Here is a 20,725-nt window from a genome sequence, read left to right as displayed (position 1 = left end):
TATAGACCCCACCCCAAAATCTCCATGAGGGGTCAATGATCTTAAATACTATACGTTAAGTCCTAGGTTTTGTCTCCTTGAAACCCTTTTTGGGTCGCTTTTGTAGTGTTGATTTAAATATTGGAAGAGAAATCAAGTCCAAAGCCCTGGACCACAGCTAAAATATTTTCATTTTTTTTTGGAACAAACATTGTCGATGGTTAAAAAAAGAGAAGTTACATATTTAGGTTTCTTGGTTTGTTTGTTGTTTAATAAATTAAAACGAAATCTTATTAATAATACACGCTATGAGCATTCCGAGCATTTCTTGTTTTTGTAAAAATTAAAAAAAAAGTAATAAAAAAGGAATATGTTTTACAAAAAACATTGTTTTTTTAATTACATATAAAAAAGGCGAGAGAAAGAATACAATGCAAATACAATTTGAACTTATGCTGCTGCTGTTGGAGGGTGGGGGAAGAGAGTGTTCTGGTGTTACACACTCTATATACCTCACTCCCCATGCTCCTCTTCATCCTCCTCTTCATGTATTGAACGGTAAACGGTACGTAAAAATATTTTTCTTTTTAAACATAAATATATAGTGTAGCTGGCTGTTTGCTGTTGTTGTTGTTGTTGATGTTACACGATGCACACAAAATGACGACGCACAGACTTATTTGAAGATCTTGCCTTGATTGAATTTACGACCCTGTTTGTCGGTACCAGTCCATGAGAAGTATTGTTCAACCAATTTCTTGGTTTCCTCGCTCTTGGGATCCAATTTCTTCCAGTCATAGACTTCGTAGTCGACTTGCCAGTCGGGGCTCAACTTGAAGGCCAGTTCTTGTCCGCGCCACACCCAAATACCGGAGATGCTGGAGTTGTTGTCCTCACCGAACAGGCACATCGAGGCAAAGGCCTGCTTGCGCATCTTGTCGATACGTTGGTACATGCCACCGATCAAATTGCAAGACATGAAGGTCTTGGTCAATTCCTCGTTGTATTTGTATTCACCGAACCAGATGGAATAGTGTTCGGGATCGAACTTCTCCCAGAAGTAGGGAATGGAGACTTTCTCATCTTCGTTGGAGTAGACGCGTTTGAAGTCGTCAAAGTTGAAGGTACCCTTGGGCAGGGCATCGAAGGGATCCTTGGATTTGGGCTCGGCGGCCAAAGCTAAATCGGCGGCATCTAGTTCTTCCTTTTTGGGTTCTTCCTTCTTGGGGGCGGGCTTCTTTTCCTCCTTGGCCTTCTTTTCTTGTTGGGGTTTGGCACCACCGGTCTTGGCTTGGAATTCGGCGTATTTCTTGGGATCGAACACCAAGGCCTTGTCGCAGATGCTGTAGTTGCCGACGACAGCCTTAACCTGTTTCTGGTTCAAGATGGTGTTGAACCAACGGTTCAAGTTGGTGTATGGCTTGCGGGCGGCGGCATCCAACACGTATTGGTAGACATGCAACAAACTGCAGAACACAACAATATCGGCCAAGGTGATGCGTTCACCAACCAAGTAGGTGGATTCCAGGAATTTCTTGTTCAACAAGTTCAGAACGACTTCAACGTCTTGTTTGGCAGTGTTGCCCTTCTGTTGGGGCATAATGCCCAACAAGGGGAATACCAAGGCACAGGAGGCGGGGACGATTTCATTATCGGCGAATGACAACCATTGTTGGACCTGGGCTTGGGCGAAGGGGCATTTGCCACCACGCAATTGTTCACTGGCCAAGAAATAGGCGATGGCGTTGGATTCGCTAAGGAACTTGCCGTCCGAGGTTTCGAAAGCAGGAACCTAAAACAACAGCAACAACAACAACAAAAGAAAAACAACACATTATTTAAAAATCCAACATAACCTCACTTTCGGCATTTTCAATGATGACGTTTACAGACAGCCAACTAACCGGTCGTATGAACCGGCTGGTTGGTTGCTCGCAAACACACGCACGCAGACACACTCCAAATATTCCAAAACTTACCTTACCGCTGGGGAACTTCTTCAAGAATTCAGCCGACTTATTTGTTTCGCCGAAAACAAAATCGCTAGCAACCTTCACTTGAGCACCCGAATACTGGGCAGCAATCAATGCCTTATAGGCACGGAAGTTTTCTGGGTATGTGTATAGAGTCTATGGAAAAGGGAGAGGAGAACAAAAATTTCCAATTAATTATATTTCGAAAGTCACATATTTCGCTGCTCCGCTGCCACGACGGACAAAGATGTCAGGATGTTTTCGATTTTTGTTGAACAAAAAAAATTATAATCGTAAAAAATTTTACTTACTCCTGCCATCGTTGATTTGCCGGAAAGAAGGAGGACAGTCGCGAAATTTGCGTGACAGTGTGACAATTGAAACGTCAAAATCCAACAACAACAACTTTGATGACCATGCAAATTAAATTGTGGCGTATCGAGCGTATGACGTTTGACAGTGGACAGGGTTGTATTTTGAGGCAGCAATGTTGTGGCGCGGCGTAAAATCATAATTAGGGGTATTCAGGTTTTTTTTTGTATCAAGGGGGTATTTTTACTAGAGGGCAATCAAAGGTGTGGATTTTTTGAGGAATTTTGCAGCCTAAGTTCTACTCCTAGTTGTATTTTGTAAGAAAAAAAATTGTAGATTGTAGATTTCTATAAAAAAATGTAGAACGCCAGTTCTAAATAAAATAAATTCGTAGAACCTCAGTTTGGCGATTTTTTGCTATAGAAACAAATTCGAAGACCTTCACTTTTATAAAAAAAAAAACAAGTAAAAAATGTCAGTCGGTGTTGCCGACAGATATATACCCTCAGTCTATGGTTTGCTGAGGTCTTCGAAATTAAACACAGATTTTATTATTAGTTTTTTATAAGAAATATGTTTTTATCAAAGAGGTTTCGGATTTAATGTTGATATCATTTTATAAAATATTGAACATTTGTGAGGGAGGTTTCGGAAGGAGTGGACTACTGGGTCCCATCTTCGGAATTGATATAGGGTTGGTAAAGATAATAGGTTGTGCAATATTTGGTTGAAATATGATATTCCATTCGCCTGATATAGCATTTATAAATGTTGCAAATTTTGACCATTTGTGAAGGAGTGGACCAATTGGTCCCATCTTCTTCGGACTTAATCTAGACTTCGTAAATATAATGGATTGTGCAATGTTTGGTTCACATCGGACATTCCATTCACCTGATATTGGATTTACAAATATTTAAAATTTTGACCATTTGTGGGGGAGTTACTAGAAGGAGTAAACCAATCGGTCCCATCTTCCTACTTGATCTAGGCTTGGTAAAGATAATAGGTTGTACAATGTTTCATTAAAATCGGATAGTCCGTTTGCATGTTATTATAAAATTAATTTTTAGCACAATTTTGACCCTTTTGTGGGGCATGGTACCTGCCCCACAAAAGGGTTCAAACTTAAAATAAATTTGGTAGAAATATTAAGATGTAACAACATTATAGTCCATTTTTTCTTTGTTGACAAAAGATACCTATCTCGTATAATTGTATCATGCCTATAAACTTTTGTTCGCAATGCGGCGGACAGAGATTAAGCACATTTTTAACTCGTTGGGAATGTTAAAAAACAACGTTTTCGTATTTGGAGCTCAGAGAATCCTTAAATAATTGAAAAGAGGCCACTGCATGCAGAAAAAGACACCGTTTGGTACGCTCTTTGGTCCGAAAATGTGATTGGATAAATCAATTAAAAAGTAACAGTTCAATTTGATGGTGTGTACACCAGTTTAATGCACATTTTTTAAACATGTTTTACGAAAATTGTCATTTTATATGACATATGACCTTGTATAATTGTACCATGCGTAGAAACTTTTGTTCGTAATGCGGCTGACGGAAAATTTTGAACCAAATTTTTCTGCAGCGATGAATCACATTTCTCACTCGGTGGTAATGTTAAAAAAAACAACGTTTTCGTATTTGGAGCTCTGAGAATACTTAAGTAATTGAAACGAGGCCATTACATGCAGAAATAGTCACGCTATCTATCATTAAATTATGATTTATCATAAAACACATTGAGTGTAAACGCCACCTTACGCTTGTACATTCCAAACAAAACAACGATGTGAATTCTGCGCTGAGCAAAATGAACTTAAGGAACTAGTTCAACAACTCAATTGCAACTAGTTCCGTTCGTTCATTTTGACAGTGTTTCGTTACATCTTCTATTCTTCTTCTTCTTTGAACTAGTTCGTTCGGGAACGACAAACACACACAACTCTCTATAGTACTCGAAAAAAAATGATGGAATATCAGCCGTTTTCGTCCGGTCCGTGCAATTTTTCACAAAACTTTATCAATTAACTGGAATTTTTGCATAATTTTATGTGGAAAAATTGTAGAAAAGTAATAAAATTTTCCAAATAAAACAACAGTGAAAAGAAAATATTACAGTTTGGCATAGAAAAACTGTGTGAAAAGTCGTCGGCCTTAAAAGCATTTTCCTTTTTTCTGCTTTTGCGAAATATATATAGAAGGGGCCCCCAAATTGTGTGTGAAGAAAAGAATTGGAAAAAAGAAGGCAAGCAAAAGAAAGCGAGACGAATGAAGAAAAAATGTAATAGGTTAATAAAATAAAAATTAAAAAAAAAAATAATAAGTGAAATAAAAGCGAAGAAACGAAAAATAAGTGGAAACGTTTTGTGTTTTTTTTCTCCGCAATGAAAATCTAGACAGGGAAAAAGTGTGTTTTATTTTATTACAATTCGTAAAAACAAAAAAATATACATTTTGTTACGGCAATGAAAAAATCCAATCCAAGTACATAGTGATGATGGTTACAGTGAATGTGTGACGTAGCTGGAATTAAATAAAAAAAGAAAAACTAAAACTTCTAAAGGAAAAAAAAAAATAAATAAAGCTACCAAGGAAATTTTGATTAATTAAATTCTCTAATGTTTGTATGCCATCTTGCCTGTCTGCTGCTGCTACCGGAGGAAGAATTGTAAAGGCTAAAGTGTGTGTGGATTTTTGGGATTTCTAAGCCACAAATATATGGCGTTCAAGCTGAATATGTAAGTCTACTATTTTTTCCAAAACGTCATTATTTTCATTTAGAGTTGGGTGGCATGCAAAAATTAATTAATAATATTTTTGTTTTTAGGAGTATGGAGGATGCCTTTGATCAGCTTTGTTTTTTTAGTTTTTGTCTTTTTTTTAATTGCAATTTATGTCATCTACTTTGTGTGTTTTATTTGATAAATGAATTTGTCCCTGTTTCGTTTTTTCGGTTGCATATTCCATTTGTTGTTGTTTTTTTTTTTCTTTTATTATTTTAGTTGATGTTTTTTCTCCCAATCATTTGTAGTGTGTCTGCGTTTCATGTCTCTGTCTCTTGAGCCGTAACTCAAACCCACTTGCTTGCTTATACGCTCTCTCTCTCTCTGCCTGTGTCTCTCCCTCTTGAAACATCTTGTTTTGGCAGCAGCCGCTGCAGACATCATGACAACATGTAACAACAATATTTTTGTTAATTTTTTTTCTCCTTTTCTCTTTTTTGTTTTGTTTTTATTTTATTTGTTAAACTTGTATGCCACAGTAAGGAGAAAGTTGAAAGTGTGTGTTTGTCCGTGCATTGTTGATAATGCCATTTAATATGTGCCTATTGCTGTTGTTGTTCTTGTTTTATAACATTGCATATAAACGTCGACGTTGACGTTAGTTACCTAACCTTAGATAACTAGAGAAACTAACGGTTATTCTCCTCTCATATATAGATGTGTACAGACGTGTGTACTGTGTTTTTTCTTCTATGTATATGTAACTTGATGAACGGACAAGTGTAATGTGTGCTGCTGCTGCTTCTGCTACTGTTGAGACAGGGTGCCTGCCTGCCCTGTCATGCATGCATACATGCCCTGCCGTGTAATATTTTCTTCCCCTTTTTTGTATTTTTTTTATTGTTGTTAGTTCATTACCGATGTTACTTGTCGTTGTTATTGTTGTTGTTTTTTTTCTATTCACTTATTGTTATTGCAAATCTTCTCCGTTATTTTCTACATGATGATGTGCTCTTTGTTGTTGTTTTATTTCATTCTTCCCATTCATTGGGCATTTAATTGACCAGGTTATGTGTTTGCTCTGCTTCTTCTTTTGTAATAGTTGATGTATTTTTAACACTAGTTCTGCTTCTTCTTCTTCTTGATATAACTGATTTAGCGTGGTTTTATAGCGTGGTTTTATATTTGCCGGGATCGGGATCGGTGTTGAGAGTCTCTCTCTCAGTGGTAAATTGTGAATTGTGTTGAAAAACATTGCCACAGGTAGGAACAAAAAGTACGAAAAGGTACCTAAAATTCTACTTCAAATGATAATAAATCATAATTATCGAGAAATATTGGCCAATATTTATACCAGTTGTTTGCATAAATAATATATGTTATAATTTAAGCGTAAAAGTATCCACGGATAATAAAAAAATATAATTTTTGTTTTGGTACGTTTATGTCAATTCGTACCTTTTGTGAACAAAAGGTACGCTTGTTACAAAATTAAAAATAGCGCAACTCTAATTACTCTCTCAAGAGAGAGAAACTCTCAACACCGATCCCGATCCCGACAAATATAAAACCACGCATATTTACCGGGATCGGGATCGGTGTTGAGAGTTTCTCTCTCTTGAGAGAGTAATTAGAGTTGCGCTATTTTTAATTTTGTAACAAGCGTACTTTTTGTTCACAAAAGGTACGAATTGACATAAACGTACCAAAACAAAAATTAGATTTTTTTATTATTCGTGAATACATTTACGTTTAAATTATAACATATATTATTTATGCAAATAACTGGTATAAATATTGACCAATATTTCTCGATAATTATGATTTATTATCATTTGAAGTAGAATTTTAGGTACCTTTTCGTTCTTTTTTGTTCCTACCTGTGGTAATGTTTTCCAACACAATTCACAATTTACCACTGAAAGAGAGAGAAACTCTCAACACCGATCCCGATCCCGACAAATATAAAACCACGCTTACAATTGATAGCAGCACATCATCACCCCTGTCAAACGGTATGTGTGAGAGTGTCTGTTTCTCTCCCTGGCTGTGACTGTGACGGCGATGATGATGTGCTGTTGTTGTTATATTAATCCTACCTTAACATTAGATATGCAGAGCGTGACCTTCATTACAGCAAACATTACTAGGTACGGCGACGACGACTACGACGACTTACGATGTTGACTATTTTTTGTTATTATTATTACTACGAAAAAGCCAATGACAGTTTATGTTGGGTGACAAATTGATGTGTGTGTGTAGTATGCGTACAACTAGAATTTGCTAATGATTGGTGGCATTGCAAGTCTACCTCTCTCTCTCTCTCTCTCTCTCTCTCTAGCTAACAAGACGTTTATTGTCATTGTTGTTTTTTTTATTTTAATTTATTTATTTTTTCTCCCACTTGAAGGGCAGTCAGCAAAATGTGCAATAAAATTAGGAGACATTGGCTTGTATGACCGTCGATATCATCAATTAAATCACAGTGACTAAAAATCGATAAAATATTGATCGAAAAATACAACGGAAGAGTGATTGACAGCTATTGTTATGATAATGTCAATGTAATTTAGTTTTTGACAACTTAATGCATTTAATTTAGATTCGTTGAATAATTTGATGAAATAGGGGGTTCTCAAATTAGAGGTGCATATTTTATTCATGATCAGAAAAAATATTTGATGTCGATTTAAGTCATGCCCGGACGATCTATTAAAATCACTAAGGAGATAAAGCTTCGAAATGTTACACATAGATTGCTACCACTCCTAGGGTATATTTCTAAAAAATTCCATTTCAACAAATATTTTTAAAAAAATTCCCTTCTATTATGTCAACATAAAAAAAAACTTTTTTAAAAATCCAAATTTGCATCAGATATTTTTTTTTGATTATCTTCACTTCCCTCTATCGTTTCCAAATATCTAGAATCAATTTAATTTAAATTATTTGAAAGTCAACATATGTACATATATACAAATATCTATGGCTATAATACAATCTTTTTTTAAATCAATTATTTACTTACTTGCCATTCAAATAAGACTATACAATATTTGTTTTATAACTGTTTGTTATTTGCCAATGACTAATTTTGGTTATTGTTATTGTTGTAGTATTTATTATCGCTGCTAATTTTTTTAATGTTATTATATTTGTATATAACAAATACATATATTGTATAATACCAATAATTCTTTTGATTTTTGTTTATCATTTTTTTCGATAAACAATCGGAGGGTCGTTTGGGAATAAATACAGAGGGAACACTATAATGAGGATTGCAGATTGTTAAAATGATATAAATAACAGGTGTGGAGATGTTTTAAAAATACATTGCGGACCCAAAAATTATTTAAAATTTTGTGAATTGGTGGCGAGTGAATACGATTCAACCTTATCTAGAGGCTCTCTTTTATACCTCTAGACCTCTCTCTCTAGATCATGAAGATCCTTCCTGACGTGCCTGGTCGGTGGGTGCCGCCTATCCATTAGATGGTGGTTAGGATGGCTGCTTCTGCAGCATCCAAGCAGATATTGCATCGACAACATCCTGTTGTGATGGCGCACAGGAAGGATCTTCGTCTCCGTATGTAAGTGGTCTATCAGCAGAGTCATGAGGAGACATCCTGTCGCAGTACTCAGGGCGGCATTTTGGCAGGATTGAATAGTTTTCCATTGCGTAGCACTTACGTTGGCGGACCACCACACTGGAGCCGCATAGTTTACCACAGACCGGCCTATTGCTTTGTAGGTTGTCAACAAGGTTTCTTTATCAGCTCCCCAAGTACTGCCGGTTAGTGACTTGAGAACCTTGTTCCTGTTCCTGACCTTATCGCAAATAGTTGTGGCATGCGCGGACGACTTGTAAAGGCTATCGAATGTGACCCCTAGAACCTTGGGGTAATTTGTGGGAAAAAATATTTTTTGGGGATTCGCTAGGTATAGGTATAGTATATAGGTCCCTCAAAAAATATTTTTAACTATTATAGGTTCTTCAAAAATATTTTTTAAAACCCCATTGATTATATCGATTTAAAAAAAATATTTTTTAGAAATGTCCAGAAAGCAGCCTCATCTGCTTGCGCAAGTACCCATGCTTCAGATCAATATAACAGCAAGGTTGTATCAGCGTCTTGTAAAGTGTGAGTTTGGTCTGGCGGGAGGACCATAGTAGCATCTTTTCTCCGGATTTCAAAACTGATGTCATTCGTTTTATTTATGGCGGTACCAAGGTATATAAAATCTTTAACTACATCGAAGCTGTAGTAATCAAGTTTCACAGTTGGTCCGAGTCTACTGGACGTCTTGCGCGTTGATACCATCAGCTTGGTCTTCTCGCCGTTTAACTCCAGACCCACTTTGGCAGACTCCTTCTCAATTTGTTCAAAGGTGGCTGTTACCGCTCTCAGTTTTCGACCCATTATATCGATGTTATCGGCGTAGGCGAGTAAGATATGCTGTTTTGTGTACAAAGTGCCATATCTATTCACCTTTGCGTCTTGTATGACCTTTTCCAGCAGGATGTTAAAAAGATCACACGACAAACTGTCACCTTGTCTGAATCCTCGTTCGGTATTGAAGGGCTCCGTTAGATGCTTTCCGACTTTAACTTCTGACCTTCTGCCACTTAAAGTTATCCTGCATAGCCGTATTAATTTTGCAGGAATGCCGAACGTAGACATGGCTTTTAACGCCTCTAAACAGATAGGGCTATCGAATGCGGATTTATAGTCGACGATTAGGTGGCATGTGTCGATGTGTTTTTCGTGGGTTTTTTTCCAGGATTTGGTGCAGGGTAGCCCTATACGCTGCGTTTTTCATATCAGTAGCATTACGACACTCCTGATCGTACCACGGATTTATTGATTGCTGCAGTTTGTAGGGAGTGGGCAATTCTCTGCCACTGTGCTTCTATATTATTATCGCGACAAGGGGTGCTTTCGTCAAGCATTTGGGTAAGTTGAGCGGAGTAGGCCTCGGCTACCTGTTGTGTTGTTGTGTTTGCAGATTTTCGATGTCGAGTTTCCGTGTTTCATTACATTGCACCTTTGCTGCAACATTAAGACGAGTGCGAACCTTGGCTACTACAAGGTAGTGGTCCGAATCGATATTCGCTCCTCGGATCGATCGAACGTCTAATACACTGGATGAATGCCTTACGTCTATCACAACACAATCAATTTTATTTCTCTCTTGCTTGATCATGAGAAATCCATGTGGCCTTGTGTACATCGAGATGTTTTAATCTGGTGCTGCTAACTACCATGTTTTTTGCTGACGCGAAGTCAATCATCCTCAGATATTTTCCCTTCCGATTTTTGCATTAAAATCTTCTAGCCGAATTTTAATGTTATGGCCAGGGCAACAGTCATATGCTGTTTCTAGGCGCTCGTAAAATATGTCTTTGGTCTGCTCATCTTTGTCTTCGGTGGACGCAAATAAGAACTTCGCTTTTATGCGAATTATAGCAATTCGCTCATCTACTGTAGTGAATCTGGAGACGAAGTCTTTTATTCTCCTTTTTGACCATAAATCCGCAGCCAAATTCATGTCTCGTTTCATGGCAGCTAGAATACGCCAGTCCCTTTCCATCGCATTTCGGTTTTGTACTTCTTGAGAACATCCGCCAATGCGAACATTGCGCCTGTTCTGTACAACATGCGCACATTCCAAGTACAGATTAGCAGATCTTGGTCCTTTATACGTTTGCGGGGGTCGTAAACATTAGGGGGTTTGATTTTCTTTTTCTTTGCTTTTTCATAGTAGGAGGGGTTTTCCGAGAGTGGGCAACTAACCCGACGCCTCATGGGTGAACTCGCGGCACATATTAGCTCACTATTTCATCGGGTGATGAAAATAGCTCCCTAGGTGAGATGAAAGAGGGACCAAGATAAGTCTGGACTTCGCCATGTTAAAGACAATCAGAGCCGTTGTTTGGTATCTATAATCCCATACGCTACCCAATTTTTTTAGGGACCTTAAAAATATTTTTAAAAAATCCATCCACCTATGAAACATTTTTTTTTCTTGAAATCCAAGACAATTTTTTGTTTTTTTTTTTTAATATGAATCTATGACCTCAAACGTTAATTTTTTTTAAATCCAAGCCAATTTGGATCTTTTTTTAATATGAATCTATGACCCGTCTAGTTGCCATATTGTTGTGTAACATCCCTTTGGTCAGATTGAATTTAATCACATGCCAGTTTCTGAATCTAGTTGGAATCTTTTTTTTTGCTATTGCCATTTATTTGTTTTATTTGCATTTTATTTTCACACTTTAGTTTCAAAATTATTTTAATAACCCACTCACCTCTCTCTCTCCATCTCCCTTCACTTTCAGGTTTACAAAAAATGCCCAGAAATGCTGCAAAGAAAGCGAATAAAAATACAACAAATTGTCTTCCAATATCAGTGAAGTTTTTAACGACAACAGCAACAACAACAACAACCGTTAATAACAATAACAAGAAAAGAAATCTTAAGAACAACAACAACAAAAAGACTAAAAAGAAAAAGAATATAAACATTAGCAGTGGTAGCGGCGGCGGCGTCGATACAAATAATCACAATCCAAAGCAAAAGGAATCGCGACGACGACGTAGAACACAAGCAGCAACAACAGCAGCAGCAAAGCGAAGAGCATCTGGAAATGCTAGTAGCAGAATAGTAACAGAAGCCATTAATACCAGTTATGGTGATGATGATAATGACAATTGTGATGCTAATTCCACAACAACAACAACAACACCTCAACCACTAACAACAAGCGAAAGGTGTAAATTCACAATTAATTCACAAGACTTCGAAGTCGGTTCAACGTTGATATCTTCTCCAACTGCTCTTACCAGCAGCAACAGCTTCTCCACCTCCTCCTCCGCATCGGCCACAACCAGCAGACTGTCATCAAATCAGTCAAACCTTAACATTTGGTTTGCGGAGGATCAAAAAAGTGTCAAAGAAGAAAAACAAAAATCACAACAACAAAACACAATATTAAACTATTTTCAAAATAATCAAAGAACAAGAAGAGATTCCAAAAGTTCTTCAAAAGAAGAAGAAGAAGAGGGAGTAGACAACAACAAGAACGACCACGAAGACGACGACGTTAGTCTTGGAACTGTCGAGGAAAAAACTTCCAACATAGATTTATGTCGTAATACAGCAAAAGAAGAAGACGACGAAAAGGAAGATACAGCGACAACAATTTCATCAATTACAACAACAACAGCTGCCTCAACCAGCCAACAACAACAAAAACAGCACCAATGCCGTTTATCAACCCTGTATCCCATTGTTATTGAAACTGATATCTCAGAAACCCAAAGTTTCGGTTCGGGCGATTTCAATAAAACAAGTGGTGGCGACGCCAAAACACTTGCAACAGCAACAACAAAACATTCCACAACTAATGCAACAACAACCACAACAAAAACTAATCCTTTGGCAACAATTGTTACAAAAGCGACAACAGCAACAGCTGCTGCTGGTGGTGATGACACATCAGTGAAACAAGAAACATCAGCAGGCGGCACGGAAGACAAATCGCTTTCCTTGCCAGAGCAACAGCAACAACAACGTAAACGTCGTCAACGACGCAAATTCCATCAACCACACGAGGTTAAAGCCCGTTTAGATAGTCTAAGGACAAGAAAAGCTCCTCCACCAACTCCTGCCAACGATCACACACAGAAAACACAGCAGGAACAACAGCAACAACAACAGACACAAAAAAATCACAAAACTTTAGAGACAAGTTTAGAAAAATCTCTGGTACACCAACGTGATATTGCCAAGAATCAACAAACACCAGAATTGGGTGGTGGTAATAAACAGGATACGGAAGACCCAATAAGGAAAAGAGGTAATGCGCAGAGCGATTTCTGCGTTTGACACACACACACGCACATACACATAACGTCACAACATCAACATATTCAGAACCATATAAATTGGTTTAAAAATATATATATTTTTAAGGGGAGATTTTAACCAAATTATTTAGAGAACCTATACTAGGTGCGGATTTTTAAAAAAAAGGTCGAAACAGAAGGTGGAGGGCATAAAAGGGGGGAAGGGGGGAAAGAAGGTTCAACAGTGAGTTTGTTCTCTCGGTTGACAGAGTCGGCCAGACAGATTTTGACACATTGCACATAGGTTTGCTGTGCCACAGTTCATTGGGTCGTTAGTCGAAGAACGACTAAAAGTTCCGACAAATTGGTAGTTTGCTAGATCTGTAGATTGTAATCCTCCTCTAGCTAATTCGTCTGCTTTTTCATTACCCATGATGTCACGATATCCTGGTACCCAACACAGCCGATAGCTGTAAGTGAGTGTTTCCAAAACTGCTCTACACTCGAGGACGACCTCAGATTTGATATTACAGAATTTGATGGCTGCATCCAGACTTTTTATCAATTCCACAGCCTTCAACAGGTTCAACAGTGAGTTGGTTCTCTTGGTTGACATAGTCGGCCAGATAGATTTTGACACATTGCACCTAGGTTCGCTGTGCCACACAATTCATTGGCTCGTTCGTCGAAGAACGTCTCAAAGTTCCGAAAAAGTTAACAGATGGGCGGTTTGATTGAACAATCGATTGCTAGATCTGTAGATGGAGATCCTCTTCTAGCTAATTTCTCTGCTTTTTCATTACCCATGATGTCGCGGTATCCTGGTACCCCCAACACAGCCGATAGCTTTAAGTAAGTTAAGCTGTTCTAACTTAAGGCGTAGCTTCTTTCCAACTTCCATACGAATCTCATATTTTGCCCTTGGTGAGATGAACCTCCCTCTCCGAAATCAAATTCGCGTCTCGCCCCACGAATTTGGGGTTTTGGGGTTTCGCATCAGCTACTTCTCGGGCCTTCCCAACATTTGAGCCGCTGTCCGATGCTGCGGTCTCGACAGATTCCCCATCGTCGAACATCGCATCCGTCGCAGATTGCCTCTGAAGTTTATTGTCGGCAAGTGCCGACACAGGACCTGTTGTAGTCAGACTTAAAGTCGGTCGGTCAACAGCGTCTGCGTTTCCTTCATTCTTGCTACCACAATCCGCCTGTGTAGACTTGGCTGGGATCACCGTCGTGTCCAGCTCATCATCAGTTAGGATGAGATTCAGTAGCAGTTCCTCCGGAAGCGTATCCCCACATTGCTCTTCCGGTATGAGTCGAAGATTTCCATACTTTGCTCCTCTAAACTATCGCGGATACCATTTAGAGTCCCGTGTAGATCGTCCCCTCCCAGAACTACAGCCTTGTCAGCCAGAGACTGATTTTCATATTTTTTGAGTTCGATATAAAAGGCTTGGATTTAAAAAAAAAAAAAACAAAAACTTTTTTCGAGTTCGATACAATAGGCAAGGATTTAAAAAAAATATTTTTTGGGATCGCTGTTTCACTTATTTTCATTAAAACCCCCATTTTTGCCTTAACTAACATTCATTTGGATTTTGTTGTTTTTTTTTAATTCCCAAAACAATTCTTTTTCCAGTGATTTCAGTTAGAATATTACACGCCACCAAGCACCACTTCTTTCCTATGACAAAAAAGTTTGCCTGGAATTTGAATCGAACACAGCTATTGGTTTACAATATTAATAAATTTTGAAAACCAAAAAATATATCTATCGAAGGTATGTCCATTCTAACTGTGATGTCCAGATCATCAATCAATCAATACATACACATGGCAATTTTCACATGTCCTTTTTTTTGTTATTGTTGTTACTAACAAACCAAGAGGCAGAGCAAATATTTTCAAATCATTTTGCAAAAACTAACTTTTACAAAAAAATTGCTGTCATTCAAAAGCTGTGGTGCATGGTTCTCTTGGGTCCATCATTTTGTCATAAAAAAAATAATAATAATAATTCAAACATTTTGTGTGCTCATTTCGTCATGAATTTTTAAAATTTTTTTTTAGTATTTTTTTGAAAGTCCAACAAAAGATTTTTTACTATTTTCAGAGGACCCTACAATAGCTGGGTATATTTTTTAATATTTTTGAGAACCCTATAATAGGTGCACATTTTTTAAAATTATTTTTTCAGGTCAATATAATAGGTGGGGATTTTTTCAATTTCACATTTGTGAGATTTGGGCACTATTTTCTACCGAACTAGCTGTAATTTTAGTATTTTCTTTTCTTATTGAATTGTAAATCTCATTACCAAAAATTATCAAAATTCGACCAAGCTCCCGATTAGCCCCCATATAAAGGGTACCCTGCCCAATTCAATATTTTTGGACACAATTTTAACCGAATTGACCATAATTTGGTATTTTGGGTTCTCATTGGATAGTAAATATTCCTACCATAAATATTCCTACCTATTTTTTAGGATAGTCCCCATGTAAGGGCACCTCCCAAATTTCCCTATTTCGCAGATTTGACAAGATTTTTTAATAGAATTTGCTGCAATTTTATATATTTTGGATTCTCACTGGGTCGAAAAATTGTCCTACTAAAAATGATCAGTATTGGATCAACCTTGGGAGTAGCCCACATACGGCCACGTTTTTCCACCAATTTAGTTTAGCTACCATATGACGGTAATTCCCAAATTTGGGATTTTGGGGAGCTTGGGCACGTTATTCAAACAAATTGGCTGTATTTTTTTATTTTGGGTTCTCATTGGGTGTCAAATCTTACTACCAAATGTTATCAATATCGGTCCATGTTTTGGTATAGACTCCATATAGCCATACCACACACATTTCGGAATTTTATGAAGTTTGGGTGCATTTTTCCAACCGATTTGTCTGTAATTTTGTATTTTGAGTTCTCTTTGGGTAGTATATCTCCGTATGAAAAATTATCAATATTGGTCTACTTTTTAGGGTAACCCCATTTAACGATATTACCCAAAATTCGTTATTTTGGGGTGCTTGGGCACGTTCTTCAACCGAATTGGCTGTAATTTTCTATTTTGGGTTCTCATTGGATACTAAACCTCCTTGCCAAAAATTATCGACTCAGGGCCACGTTTTGGTATAGGCCCCATCTAACGCTACCCCTATTATTCTATATTTATGGCACCTTTTTCAACCGATTTTTCTGTAATTTTGTATTTTGAGTTCTCTTTGGGTAGTATATCTCCGTATGAAAAATTATCAATATTGGTACATCTTTTAGGGTAGCCACCATATGGCGGTAAGTCCCAAATTTCGTTATTTTGGTGAGCATGGGCACGTTTTCCAAACGAATTAGCTGTAATTTGTTATTTTGGGTTTTCATTGGATACAAAACCTCCTTGCCAAATATTATATACATAGAGCTACGTTTTGTTATAGCCCCCATGTTACGCCAACCCTATTATTCTATATTTATGGCACCTTTTTCAACCGATTTGTCTATAATTTAGTATTTTGAGTTCTCTTTGGGTTCTCATTGGGTTGTAAATCTCCTTACAAAAAATTATCGATATCGGTCCACGTTTTCGCATAGCTCCCATGTAACGGTACCCTACAATATTCGGTATTACGGGGATCTTGGATACATTTTTTTAAATAAAGGGTGTTATGAATCCTGATTGGTCTACTCTCCGGTATTTTATATTCATTCATTGCTTCAAAAATAGTCTTTTTTAAAAATTATCATTATTGACTCAAGTTTCGGGATAGACCCCATATAACACTTGGAGGTCAAAGGCGTTCACATTTCCATAATATGTGTGTTTTCCTCACTATATAATAACATGTGAAACTGTCTCATTATTTTCCAAACCAAAAGAAACACTCCACATACACAATTCCGCTCCTATCCCGCCACCTCCACCCCACACATACCTATTTGTATATTGCTGCACATATATGTGTGGATGAGTCACTCATTCATTAATCAAATTATTGTTTTTTTTTTTTCATTGATTTCCTCCAATGTCTTCATTTTTCTTTCTATGTTCTCTCTCTCTCTCTTTACAGTTTTCCCCCGTCTCGATGCGGCAACATTGAATCGTATTGAGACCTTGAGCGATAACGAAGTTAAGAAACCTGCCAGCAAACGTAAACGTAGCCAAACAGCTGCCCTACTAGGATTTAGTGTACCGACAACTTTAAGGTCGCGGCGTGTCACAGCCACAGCCCAGGCAGCGGTTATTGTTGCGGCAGCAGCAGCTGCAGCGGCAGCGGCCAGTGCAGCAACAAGTGGCGTTCGTGCAACATCCACTGCTATAGGCATTGCTGGTGGTGGAGGTGTTGGTGTCACTTCAGTGGGACAAAAACGCCAACAACAACAACCGAACATTGTAGCTGGTGGTGGTTGTGATTTTCTAAAACCCCTACCCATTGAACAGGGAATTACGAATTCAAAAAAACGGCCACGTATAATGTCCCTTTACGAGCGTCCCTATCAAACGGCCAACGATGGCCGAGGCAGTGGTGGTGGTTCCAGTCTTGTTAGTAATGGCTACATGTCAACAAGCCGTTCAAGTTCATCCGGCGGCGGCGGAATGCCCATGATTATGAGCGATTCCAATGATAGTCAAGACATGACCAATCCATATTATCTAACCGGAACCGCTGGTTCCGGCGGCATTGCTGGCAATTCCAATTCATCAGCGGTGGCGGCAGCCGCCTTACTGGGTAATGGTGGCAGCGGTGTCGGCGGCATTGCCATAAATCATGCCCCCACCATGGGCACCCTGTGCAACATCGGCAATACCTGCTACCTTAATTCGGTGGTCTATACGCTGCGTTTTGCTCCACAATTTCTGCACAATCTGCATCATTTGTTAACGGATTTGAATGCCCTGCAACAGAATATAGCCCGGGCGCGTTCCAAATCGTCTTCCCTGGGTCGTGGCATTAGTGCTGTGCACATTGAAAATGCCCGCAGTTGGAGTAGCAAAGATTTGGCCTCAATGGAACAGTATGCGGGCGTTAATAATGTAACAAGCGGAGGTGGGGCAACCACACCCTCCTCGGCATCATCGTCGGCCCTAACACAAGTCACTCAGAAAAGCAGCCACCAGATCTTAACCGAGAAGCTACACGAGCTATATCAAAGCCTCTATCGCAATGAAATGAGTGAATCCACGGAGCCCTATCATGCCGATACCCTGCTGCATGCCATCCAAGATGTTAGCAGCATATTTGAGGGTAATCAACAACAGGATGCCCATGAATTTCTTATGTGTCTGCTGAACAGCATCCGTGAGACAAATCAAACTCTAATCAAGGCCATAGCCGAGTGTCCAGATGTGATATTAAATGGGTAGGTTTGGAAAGCCATCAATCAGAGCCTAATTATTTCTTTCTCTCCCTCCTAATAATTCTCCTTTCCTTCCTTCCACATTGCAGATATATTTCCAATCCCGAGGATACTGAACGTGATATTATGAAACACTCCAATTTGTCGGCGGCGGGCAACAACACCGGCAGCAATCAGAGCGGCAGCAGTGGCCTGAACAATAGCAGCAGCAACCACATCTCCGTCACCTCCGCGCTTAGCTCGCTAACATCAAATTCCAAGTCATCGCTGTTCTTCTCACGCAAATCCAAGCGAAAAGATGAAACAAAAAATTCCAAAAACTCCCGCCTCCAATCTCCGCTTAAAGATAACCAAATAGCTGGCAATATAAATACGCCACAATCGAATAGTCTCTTCTATTTGAATACGAATGATCTCAATTCAACGGCAGGTGGTAGTGGTGGTGGAGTATCTACATCACCACCACCCTCAGCTGCCTCATCATCATCGTCAGCGATGGGCGGCGGAGGGGCTCTAACATCACCATCAAATTCCACCTCAACCATTGGTGGTGGTCCGGCGGATGAATTAGATGGTTCGTCGACCACCTCCACAACGGCTGTGTCCCTTCTGCTCAAGGACAAACAACGTTTGGAGAGTAAAATCCGTGAATTGGGTTTGGATTTCTTTAATGATGATTTCGAGGGCATCACTGTGTCCACAACCAAATGTCTTAGCTGTGAAACAATAACGGAACAAAAAGAAACCATGATTGATATTGCTGTACCTGTACCGCAAGCGGGTTACGAGAGCAACGAATATAATACGGATAGACCGAGTTCGTTTATACAGGTTTGTTGTTGTGATTCCATGGCTTGGGAACTTTGTGTATACACATTTGCGCTACTAAACCTAAGATGTTTGATGGGATATATCGGTCCACATTTGGTATAGCCCCCAAGTAATAGTACCTCATATTTTCAAAATTTTTTTGGAGTTTGGCCACGTTTTTCCCAATCGATTTGGCAGTAATTTGGTTTTTTTGTATTCTCATGGGGAAGCAATTCTTCCTACCAACAATTATCGATATCGGTCCACGTTTTCCGCATAGCCCCCATATAACGGCACCCTTCAATATTCGGTATTATGCGTATTTTTGCCACATTTTTTAACCGATTTGGCTGCAATTTGTATTTTAGATTCTCAAGGGATAGCAAATCTTCCTACCAAAAATTATGAATATTGGTCAACTTTTCAGGGTTGACCCCATATAACGTACCACATAAATTTCGATTTTTTTGGGAAGTTAAGGCAGGGGGTTTTCAATCGAATTGGCTCTAATTGGTATTATGGATTCTCATTGGGTTGAAAATCTTCCTGTCAAAAATTATCGATATCGGTTCACAATTTCACATAGCCTCCATATAACGGTACCCTCCAATATTCGGTATTAAGGGGATTTTGATCACGTTTTTCAACCGATTTTGCTGTAATTTGGTATTTTTAATTCTCGTTGGGTAGCAAATCTTCCTACGAAAAATTATCAATATTGGTCAACTTTTTTGGTTAGTCTCCATACGACGATAGCTTCCAAATTTCGATATTTTGGGGAGATTGGGCACATTTTCCAATTGAATTTGCTGTAATTTGGTATTATGGATACTAATTGTGCTGAATATCTTCCTATTAAAAATTGTCAATATCGGTTCAAGTTTTCGTTAGCCTTCATATAACGGTACCCACCAATATTCGATATTAAGGGGATTTTGGTAACCCTTTCTAACCGATTTGACTGTAATTTGGTATTTTGGTTTATCTTTGGGTAGTATATCTTCGTACCAAAAAATATCGATTTTGGTCAACTTCTTAGGTTAAGTCCCATATAACGATATCAACCAAAGCATGGGCGCATTTTTCAAACGAATTTGCTGTAATTTGTTATTTTGGGTTCTCATAGCGTAACAAATCATCCTAACAAAAATATTCAATATCGGTCTATGTTTGGGTATAACCGTACCCCTCAAATTTCGTTATTTTTTTGGTAATTTGAGCCCATTTTTCAACCGATTCTAATTCCTTTTTTGTTTCTTTTTTCCAGAACTCCTGCATAACCAGTGAACGTTTCCGCAATGAAAATAAATATCGTTGTGAACAATGTTGTGGCTACACCGAAGCTATACGTTCAATATCCTATGAGGTATTACCACGTCTATTAATTATCCAGTTGAGCCGCTTCTCGGGCGGCATGGAAAAAATCAACAGTTACATTCCCACATCGTTTACGCTGCAATGTTTCTGTTCGAAATGCTGTGAACTGAGCGATGCCAATAAATTGCACATCTACAAGCTGTACAGTGTTATAACCCATGTGGGCGCCACAATGTCGGTGGGCCATTATATTGCCTATACCTGTTCATTGGATTGGGCCAATGAATATATCAACTGCCCCAAGGAGCAGAGGCGAAGAGCTAGTCAAGAGAGAGCTGCAGCAGCGGCGGCTGCTATGAATGGTGGCAGTGGCGGAACTACATCA

At 38.6% G+C, this 20,725-nt stretch overlaps 2 protein-coding genes across 2 annotated transcripts; one reads left to right on the top strand and one right to left on the bottom strand.

Moving 5' to 3' along the window:
- Positions 1-639: 639 nt before the first annotated feature.
- On the bottom strand, positions 640-2,360 carry LOC133332728 (elongation factor 1-gamma-like). The gene is made up of 3 exons (XM_061541105.1): positions 2,264-2,360; positions 1,959-2,108; positions 640-1,771 (listed from the first exon to the last, which is right to left on the bottom strand). Exons 1-3 carry the CDS (start codon positions 2,270-2,272, stop codon positions 656-658), a joined length of 1,275 nt encoding a protein of 424 aa, XP_061397089.1. The 5' UTR covers positions 2,273-2,360; the 3' UTR covers positions 640-655.
- Positions 2,361-12,270: 9,910 nt separating this feature from the next.
- On the top strand, positions 12,271-20,702 carry LOC133332727 (ubiquitin carboxyl-terminal hydrolase 1-like; the record flags this gene model as incomplete). The annotated part of the gene is made up of 5 exons (XM_061541102.1): positions 12,271-12,298; positions 12,468-12,866; positions 16,926-18,216; positions 18,303-19,044; positions 20,291-20,702. Coding segments are annotated over exons 1-5 (2,872 nt in total), but the record flags the coding sequence as incomplete, so codon positions are not given.
- Positions 20,703-20,725: the final 23 nt, after the last annotated feature.

The sequence above is a fragment of the Musca vetustissima genome, unplaced genomic scaffold (assembly GCF_032173495.1).
Source record: "Musca vetustissima isolate MV318-11 ecotype Yass unplaced genomic scaffold, APGP_CSIRO_Mvet_v1 utg335, whole genome shotgun sequence".
In the NCBI taxonomy this organism is placed as follows: Eukaryota; Metazoa; Arthropoda; class Insecta; order Diptera; family Muscidae; genus Musca; species Musca vetustissima.
This window is presented reverse-complemented; position numbering and strand designations above follow the sequence as displayed.